Source organism: Sprattus sprattus, assembly GCF_963457725.1.
Source record: "Sprattus sprattus genome assembly, chromosome: 7".
Lineage (NCBI taxonomy): Eukaryota > Metazoa > Chordata > Actinopteri > Clupeiformes > Clupeidae > Sprattus > Sprattus sprattus.
Window position 1 is genome coordinate 18811830 of NC_137926.1, and position 10565 is coordinate 18822394.

General features: G+C 41.5%; 1 protein-coding gene across 1 annotated transcript; it reads left to right on the top strand.

Moving 5' to 3' along the window:
- Window positions 1-587: 587 nt before the first annotated feature.
- Window positions 588-10357, top strand: LOC308367746 (anoctamin-9; the record flags this gene model as incomplete). Its single annotated transcript, XM_080841738.1, has 24 exons — window positions 588-593; window positions 1349-1429; window positions 1850-1921; window positions 2369-2491; window positions 2611-2756; window positions 3234-3286; window positions 3454-3512; window positions 3997-4076; window positions 4353-4487; window positions 4759-4852; window positions 5127-5187; window positions 5796-5878; window positions 6094-6198; window positions 6441-6605; window positions 6715-6751; window positions 7309-7420; window positions 7520-7577; window positions 7860-7957; window positions 8212-8408; window positions 8590-8742; window positions 9006-9153; window positions 9360-9491; window positions 9971-10064; window positions 10208-10357. 24 exons carry the CDS (start codon window positions 588-590, stop codon window positions 10355-10357), a joined length of 2442 nt encoding a protein of 813 aa, XP_080697864.1.
- Window positions 10358-10565: the final 208 nt, after the last annotated feature.

A 10565-nucleotide genomic window follows, 5' to 3' on the forward strand; every position in this document is an offset into this window, starting at 1 on the left:
CCCACACCGAAACCTCTGGTGATTCGGATTTCTACATCAATCTGATTTTAGACAGGGGTCTGAAACTACTGTAGTGATCGGGGAAATTAGATCTGTTAATGTTCTTCTCACATACCAACTCAACCACAAAACCACAATATGACAGTCATACAATTGTAAGCATTGACATATTATCTGTGTGAGGTCTGTGGGTGAAACATAAGCAGTTTCCCATTGAAAGTTAGTTTCTGGTCCACCCTGAAACTACAGCATGTACAGAGAAGGCTAAAAACTTCTCTTGAATCCTGTGACTCATAAAATATTACAGGGGTTAGATGTATCTCCCACACACAGACACAGAGACACACAGACACACAGACAGACACACAGACACACACACAGACACACACACAGACACACACACTCTCTCTCTCTCCCTCTCACACACTCACTCGCTCAAAGGCACACATGTATAAATACACGAACACAATAAGATACCTGTATCTCATCATTAACATTCCTTTAAGTGCTTCTGTCATGGTCAGATTGTTGTAAGCCATTCCATACATTCCTTAGGAGAGTAATCGGGTCAAAGGCAGAGATTTCCCATGAAGGTATGGTTATTTTTGTCATGTTGCCGTCATCAATATCACTGACTCACCATCACAGTCAGACACCTACAGTAACAGTCAGAGTAATTTCTCAGACTGTGTAAACATCTACGCCTTGAGAGGTATAGTCTTGGGCAGACTGAGGTCTGGGCTCCCATATAGCCCTGTCACTACTATACAATGTGAATATAAATAGCAATGCCATGCCTCTCTTCTTAGTCTTAGGAATTTGTTTTTTTTTTATCACTTGAGTTTCTGGTCTGTTCCTGAAAAGTATTTATTTAACACCATTACAATGATTACATTACAACCCGAAAGGGTTTTTGCTACAAAAAACATGCTCAATGAATCAGTTTAGCCAAAAATCACTGCATTTACCATGACCCACAGTGTAGCCACAAACAGAAGTGTTGACAACTGCAGCAAGTCAGCTCATACCACTATGCTGAAACCACGCATGGCGCAAACATTTTGTTATGTTGTGACTGCACCAGCAGCGGATTGCGGAGCCTAGCCATGATCAGACTCAGCTGCCACCTGGGATAGCATCCTGTACACCCTGAGTTGCCACAGCATATGCAACTCAAACATTTTGTTATTAAAGTATGCTCTCCCCTTTAGGTCCCATTACCATGCCACACTCTCTACCTTGTGTTGTGTCATTGTGGGAATCTATCTATCATGTGTTGTGTGACCATTGTCCACTATACACCTGTACTGTGGTATAATAGCACACCATGCACTGTGTGTTTCTGTAGAGGAGCATGGAGCAGCTGGAGGTAAACCTTAAGAGAACTGGAAGTTCTGCTAAGGCTCACAGAATGGGCCATAAGAGAACTGTAAGTACACTATTTTATTCACCACATCAATCACTTTTTAGTTCAAGAGTAAATCTGGTTTCGTTCGTAGAAGTAGGCTATGGTGAGGCTTGGGTATTACGCATACAATAGTGCTTATTATAGTAGTTATTATTACAAATAGAACTACTGGTAAACGCATCTATCAAGCTTACTGAAAGTTAGTGTTGTAATGCAGCTATACCTGGAAGCTACAAATCAGATGCTGAGAACAAGAATAACTGTCTTTTGTCATTATTCTATCTACAGCGTAGGTGAGATGTTGACTTTTCAAGTGACGTTGGTGGGGGTAATTAGGCTGTTGTGTCATTGTGTGAAGCGGTCTATCATGTGTTGTGTGACCATTGTCCACTATACATCTGTCCTCTGGTATATTACACCTTGCACTGTGTTTTTCTGTAGGGGAGCATCGAGCTACTGGAGGTGTTTGGGGTGGTCAACGAGAAGGGCAGTCAGAATCGTCTTCCCCCAGTGGTGAGGAGGGACATTACACCTACACAGAACCACTGTCATCACCGGTTATTGTTAGTATACTGTATATGTTTTAGGCCTTGTACACATTCAGTCTCTGTGTGTGATGTACTGGGAGGCTGTAATGACTCTCAAACGTCAGGTATTTTATGGCAACTGTGCCAAAATGAAAGGGGAGACGGAAGAGTCGTATGAAGCCTCCAGCCAAATGGGATCTGTCAGGCAATTGCTGCAGTGAAATATTTTAGGTTGCCATTTTTTTGGCCACATTGTGGGTTTTCCCCCTCCTCCTGATGAGAAAAGCAAGATGCCCGTCACACAAAGAGACTGTGTGCGTGAAACCTGCTTTGAGATATGAGCTGTTTTGTTAACACCAAATCAAATGTGTATGTCTTCACTGCTGACGAGCTGTTGGTATTTATTAAAATGAAACATTATTTTTCCCCGCAGCACGACCCTCTGACTTATGATTATGTGTTAGTGGCTAACAACTTGGGTGACAGCGACAATGAGACCTTCAGGAAACGGGCGGATTTCGTGAATGCACTAAAGGAAAAGAAGCTGAAGATATTTGTGAGTTGTGATGTGATCGGACTAAAGGATATGTGTAGGAACTAAGGATTCAAATTGTCTAACTACAAAGTAAGAGAAGATTTGTGCCACTTTATCACATGTCTGTGCTCTTATCCTAGAAAATGGCAGGTGATGCAGGTGACGACAAAGTGTTTTATGGGATTAAAGCAGACAATACGATCTTTGAGAAGTACAGAAAACTATTGAAGTTATCTGACGCCTGTAACTGGAGTTATGAACAGGGGAATGTCCCACTTTCCACAAGGTATTTCATTCACCCCCACCTACACACTCATACACACACACACAAAATCACATATGCATAAATGATTGTGCACACAGACATTGCATAATCACACATACTTAAATACAATTGGTTACTCAGAGGCATTACTCCCAGAATTCATTTTGTGACTTCATTCTATGCTGACATGAACTAAAATGTAATTTCTGGTGGAAGAAATGTTATACACCCTTTAAAGCATCAGTAAGGAGTTTTGGTCGAAAACATCTCAGGTCTCTCTCTATATAAGGCGTTGCTATTAAATAATAATACTAATGCTGTAATTCATGCGACTTGTCGGAATAACAGGTGTGTTTATCTTACCATGTACCATCAACAGTCATTTGAAGATGATACCAGTACTAGTTGCTTCAAAAACATGATTCAGAAAGTGACTTATTGTTGCAAAGGGCCTCTTTAAGCGTTCATATGCATTTTGGAATTTTTTTTATTTTCCAGGATAAGGATTGTGAACTACATCCTGAACAATACCTATATTAGTGACCCAAGAGGTAAGGAGTGGTATATTACTTACTGTATATCCCACACTTGTAATAAGTACAAATCATTGCTCCAATAAAATAGTCTGCAGTGCTGGATTGTGACAGCTCCCTCCCTCCCTCTCTTTCTCTCTCTCTCTCTCTCTCTCTCTCTCTCTCTCTCTCTCTCTCTCTATCAGAATACTTGCAAGACCTGATCAAGAAGAATGTATTTGAGGCTGAGTTCTGCTTGCATGAGGTGAACAAATATGAGGAAATGGCATGGACAGTTTTAGAACAGCATGGGTTGAGAAGGCTGTGTAGTGATTGGGGAGTTCAAATGATTAAAGAGATAAGGTCACGTCGACAAAACAGCACTTAACACAAACAAAGCAATCTTTCATATCCCTCATCTGTTTTCATAGCAATTACCCAGCATAGGGTGTCAAACCTTCTTGGCCACACCTTTTAGTTTAAAATAGGTCTGAATAGGGCTATTAATGCCTTCCACTGAAACTGGGCATGGATTCCCCATATCAAAATATCATCTTTATATCAGCAAACAACCCTCAGTCCACTGTCAGGTAGATACACCGGTAGCTATGCTGTCACTTACATGCGTCATACATCATACACACACACACACTTTCATACACTCACACACACACATACACACACATACACACACACATGCACACTCCTCAACAAACTCACAAAATTCACTCACCGTTTGGGCTTTGCAGAATGAGGAGCGGAAGGCTCTGATAAAAAGCTGGGCACGATGGACTGCTTGTTTCCAAGGGCAACCAATTACCAATGTCAGGTTAGATGCACAAACACACACACACACACACACACATTACAAGTGTGACAAATGTATGCATATTTTCCATCATTTTCTAGCTATGAATGTGTTCATGAGTTTATCATATTATATACATAGTTTATAATCCATGTATATGGTATGTGCATTCCATGCTTATACTGTCTAAAGCTGTGCAATTGTATGTGTATGCATTTGTCTGTATCTGCATCTGTCTGTATTTGTGTGTGTAGACCTAAACAGGGAAAATGCTTAATTATCTTTGTTATCAAACAGGAACTACTTTGGTGAGAAGGTGGCTCTGTATTACCTGTGGCTGGGTTGGTATACCTTTCTGCTGATACCTGCAGCTATCCTTGGGATTATTGTTTTCCTCTATGGAGTGGCCTTCTACCAGAGCAGCCCCTTAATGTAAGCCAATTTACACACACACACACACACACACACACACACACACACACACACACACACACACACACACACACACACACACACACATACACATACAGAAAGAGAGAAGGAGAGGAAGAGAGTGAGACACAAAGAGAAAGTGAGAGAGAGACTAACAGTGTGTATATACAAGTTTTTATTCAGTCAGAGGTATTTATATGGAAAAACTAAATTAATATATGAATTCATTACATTTTTCTATTTTCTATTTCCGTCTATATTTGTCTGGCAGAAAGGAGGTGTGTGAATCCAACATAGTCATGTGCCCACTGTGTGACAAGACGTGCAAAGTGTGGCCTCTTTCAGATACATGTACCTATGCAAAGGTAAGACCCATACTTGCAGGGAGCACCACTGTCCTGACCCAGTATTTACACACACATTGTTAATTGTCTACTGGTACTAACATTATTATTACAATTATTATTATTATTATTATTATTATTATTATTATTATTATTATTTATAATCCAGTCATAAGTCTATTACCACTGTGTATTGTGATACCTATAAAATGTTAGTAGTAGTACATAATTGACTTACGTGAGATTCTGAACACAAACTGTAAATCAGGTCACCTCTCTGGTTTGTGTTCTGTAGATGAATCTTCTCTTTGATAACGAGGGTACAGTGGCATTCGCCATGTTCATGGCTGTATGGGGTAAGCTTAGCAACACACACCCACACACACACCCACACACACCCACACACACACACACACACACACACACACACACACACACACACACACACACACACACACACTCACAAACACAAACACAAACATTCAAACACACATTATATACTTTATATACAGTGGCATTCGCCATGTTCATGGTTGTATGGGGTAAGCTTAGAAACACACCCACAAACATAAAACATACATGCACACATTATATACTTGATTTGATTCCACATTACACGCCAAGTTTAATTTAGAATCACATTTTCTGAATAGCCCAACATGCCCAAGAAGTTCAGCATATCAAGATGGTTGCTACAGATCAAGTGTAAATGAAGTTCATATTTGCCAAATGAACACGCTTTCTATAACTACAGTAACAGAAACTTTGCCAGGCCATTGCTTTAGTGTAGCCTGCCAATGTGAAATCCATGTACCCACCAGCTTGTTTGCATTTTCCTAAGCTGCCAAAAAGGAGAATAATTAGTAATACATTCTCAGCGGCAGTAATTATTCTTCCAAAAACAAATCAAAGGCCTATGATATTTGAAGTATTTATGCTTAATCTGTCTCCAACATCCCTGCAGCCACAGTTTTCCTGGAGTTCTGGAAGAGACACAGAGCCGCTTACGTGTGTGAATGGAAGGTGTTTGACTGGTCAGAGGAAGTGGTAAGGTTCAATTCATTCATTACTGTAACATTGAATTGCATTGCAAGTTAATATCTTTGACTTAGTTCTTGAAAATGGTTACTATGCTGATTGACTTGGGGCAAATTCCATGTGAAACTTATATTGCGTGTATATCTTTCTGTGTGTGTGTGTGTGTGTGTGTGTGTGTGTGTGTGTGTGTGTGTGTGTGTGTACGTGCGTGTATGTGAAACCAGGAGGAACTGATTCTGGAGATTGTAAACAACCCTGAGTGCGAGCCCAAGCAATACAAACACTCCTACCTGCGTAGTGTCCTAGTAATGGTGTTTGTCACCCTTATGGTGAGAAGAAAAAGTTTTTCTCTCTTACTCTCTCTCACTCACATAAGCACAAACAGACACACACACACACACCCACACACACACACACACTCATACTCATACTGCCACAAAAGACACATATATAAACTTATGTCAGAGATGAACTGTGATGTTTGTATGTTTAGTGGTCTTTGTGTGTGTGTATGTGTGTGTGTGTGTGTTTGTGTGTGTGTGTGTGTGTGTGTGTGTGTGTGTGTGTCCAGTTGGTGCTGATCATTGGTCTGGCCCATGCCCTGGTTGTGTTTAGAGTGATAGCTGCGGTTCAGCTGACAAACAGCAGCTGGGTGTATCTGAGCGAACATGCCAGCATTGCAGCTCTCATGATGGGAGCCGTACTCCACTATTTCACCATCACCATCATGACACGGGTACAGCTCACCCCTACCTTCTGTGTGTGTGTGTGTGGTGTGTGTCAGCTTGACATTGCTCTTCACATGCTGCAGAAAAAATTCACTTAATAATTGAATCTGTTGGCAGGTCAACCGGTTAGTGGCCATCAAGCTGTGTGACATTGGTTGGTATCTCATTTCTGCCTTCTTTTTAGCCTTCTTGAGTTCGATTTTATTGGATTCAAATACAGTTTCACCAAAGAAATCTTTTTATGTAACACCTATTAACAATGAGCATGACCAATATGAACTCAATAGAATCCCTGGCATTTTAGACAAACGTTTTTTATTAATTCAAGCTTTGCAGTTGAACTATGCCCCCTAGAGGTATATATGTGCATCACTTGCCACCTCACTCAGTAGGGCTTAAAGTGTAAGTACACCCCCAGCTCTGAGCTGAACTCCACCCACTGCATCATTTTAAAATGCTTAAGAGTGGGCAAGGGCAAGGGCAAGGGCATTGGTGTATTTCATCACAGTACAGAAAGAAAAACATTTAAGTCTATACCTACACTTTAGTTATTGAATGTCAGCCAATGGATCCTTGATGTAAATAGAATGTATTTATTAGTTTACCTAAATAGCCATTAAACGCTTAGAAAATGAACTTGACCTGTTTTTGAAATCTAGTTCCTTCATGTTCTCTATCTCTACCCTGATTTTGTGTCTTGATCCCTTGCAGAGCGGGTACGTACTCTTGCCGGCAGGGAGAGCAGCTTCACAGTGAAGATGTTCACCTTCCAGTTCTTCACCCTCTTCTCCTCCCTCATCTACACGGCCTTCTTCCTGGGCAGGTAAGCTCTCATCCTGAACGCCTTACACAGGTATGGCCACCTCTGGTACTGTGATGATGGACACTGAAGTGACAGAATATACTTTCATTCCCCCCTCAGGATAAATGGCCATCCGGGAGCCTACGTTAGGATAGAGGGCAAGTGGAGGCTGGAGGAGGTGAGTGTGGAGCTCAGATGCTTTGGTTCACGCTGTGGACCCAGTGACAGCTGTTCTCAGTAGAGGCCTGCAGCCCACTAATTATAGGGCACAGATTTCCATTTCCATCCTTTCTCTTGTGTGTCATATGGTTATGATTATGGTATTTGGCAGATGTTTTTTGTCCAAATGAGACCATCAAAGCCAATTTTAAAAGAATAGAATAATACAGAAAGTGTATACCAATATTGAATATTAGATTACAGTAGTCATCAAATAATATCAATGTCTCTCTCTTTGCAGTGTCACCCAGGAGGCTGTCTGACTGACCTGTTTATTCAGATGGCCATCATCATGATCCTGAAGCAGAGCATCAACAATGTGTTTGAGTTTTCTGGGCCGTAAGTACCCCTAAGCATGCAATGGGACTTTATCAGCAGCCCCCACTGGTTTGCAGTCAATTTAGTATTTTATGGAGCTTGCTTCAACAGAAGAACTCCACACATTCATAGAATCTAAACTCTGAGGAAAATGTTCAGCAATAAAAGTAATGATACTCTCCCTACTCTATCTCTCTCTCTCTCTCTCTCTCTCTCTCTCTCTCTCTCTCTCTCTCTCTCTCTCTCTCTCTTTCTTTCTTTCTTCCTCTATTCAGCTGGTTCAGTCGCTGGTTCAAGCGAAGGAAGTTGCAACGGCAGAAGAGGAAGTGTACAAACTGCATTATTAAGGAAAAGCAGGAGTCCAAGCCGGGTATAGAGTTTTGTGAAAACTGCAAACTGCAGGACGTGCAACGCAACTACCAGCTCAACAAAGTGGACTCATTCAGCCTCTTCAATGAGTTCCTGGAGATGGGTACTGTGTCACAGGGGAAATGGATAATGTATTAGAGGGATTGATGTGTACTGTATTATATGTGGACAATATAGGGCAATATCAATCCCGGGGAGACCAATGAAGTTTGATATTATCAGAGACATATTTGGGTTTGACTGACATGCACTCCACTCTCTTCCCCCTCTTGTTCTCTCCTCAGTAATCCAGTTCAGCTTCACCACCATCTTTGTGGCGGCCTTCCCTCTGGCTCCTTTTCTTGCGCTTCTTAACAACATCATCGAGATCCGGCTGGATGCCATCAAGATGGTGAGCCTGGAGCGCCGCCTAGTGCCAGAGAAGACTAACAACATCGGTGAGCACTGACACCACTTAGACCACAGTTTTTGTGAGGAATAATCATAGTGCAGTGGAGCATGTGTGTACTATATCTATCTGGCCAGACCACGCTTCTGTCCAATATTATTCTCAGTGTGTGTGTATGTGTGTGTGTTTGTGTGTGGATGTGTGTGTGTGTGTGTGTGTGTGTGTGTGTGTGTGTGTGTGTGTGTGTGTGTGTGTGTGTGTGTGTGTGTGTGTGTGTGTGTGTATGTGTGTGTGTGATTCTTCCCTCCACAGGTGTGTGGACTGGTGTGTTGGAAGCAGTGGGAGTGTTTGCAGTCATTGCTAACGGGCTGGTGATTGGTATTTCATCTGACTTCATCCCTCGACTGGTGTATGGGTATTACTACGGGCCTTGCTACAATTCTACTGCGCCAGACATCAAGTGAGCTGAGAGGAATAGCCTCAGATGGTGCATAGATCCACTGAATATGTCACTATTTTCAGTTGATGAATGATATTGATAAATGAATACATAATCGTTACACCTTCTTACTCCTTTTCCCACTGTCCTCACTCCTTCTCTCACTTAATTTATTTTTAACCCTTTCTCTCTCTCTCTCTCTCTCTGCATCCCATTCTCTGTTTCAGCTGTATGGCTGGCTACATCAACAATACACTGTCAATAGTGCAGGTGAATGACACACGGGTCATCCATGATTTCCTACCTAATCAGCTAACGATACGTAAGGGCGATGTGGAATGGAATGTGACTCATTGCAGGTAATAATGATAATAATAATAATGACATCAATCATCATTAAATGCCAATGATTATGAACATTGACTCAGAATGATTATTCTATTTAGTATACATACATACAGCATGTCCTTTTATACTCCTTCACAATTACTCATTTGCCCCTTGTTATAACTGTTGATCAAGAACAGGGGACGTCTGCTTTTTAAAAAGATGGCTCTGTTGAAACTGATTTTTGATGCATTGACAGTAAAGGAAAGCTTCATCAGGCACATTCAAGCACATTCATCAGGTTGTGATTGAAGTGTGACACCATCAAAGGTGTGTGGGGGTTTATACTGGCTAGAAGTGTCAGTTTCTGGCCCTATAAAAAGCCTTCAGTTTTCAAAGCAAACATATATTAAAATCGAACAGAGGTGGGAGTAAACACAAGTGAGCACTCATAGGGCCACAGATCTTGTGCCACACGGCTGTCCTGACACTTTGTGTTGTCTCTCCACAGCTACAAAGACTACCGCAGCAGTGAGGACTACAGCCTAACCCCACAGTTTTGGCTCATCTTGGCTACGAGACTGGCCTTTGTCATACTGTTTGAGGTGTGTTCTCTTGAATCAAGCCTCCAGTCCTGTGATTAATATTGTTACACAATATTTGGAGATGAATTATCAAAAGAAAAATGTCAAAGAGCCAATTCTTCTTGTGAATTTAATATCTCTCTGCCTTCCCCTCTTACCTACAGCATGTAGTGGTGATTTCTATGTTCATTGCTGCCTGGTTTGTTCCAAGTTCATCGCTTCAGGTGAAAAACATCCGACTCGAGGAAAGGCTGAAGAGGCTGAAGGAAGAGTTCACTTGTGAGACGAATTGTAATGGCTTTGTTGATTGTTAGTCAGCCCCATATGAGCCATTCATCTTCTAAGAGGGTTGCTAAATGATCTGAATTTAGTTGTTTTCCTGAGATGGCAGTTTTTATTTATGGCAAAGTTTCAAGTAAGTCATGTCTCTGTGAGGAGCTTACGGCCAACACCTGTGCCCCATTTCTACTTCAGTACGAAAGCTAACTTGTGGTGTGGTGGACTTGAATTGTCTTTACTGCC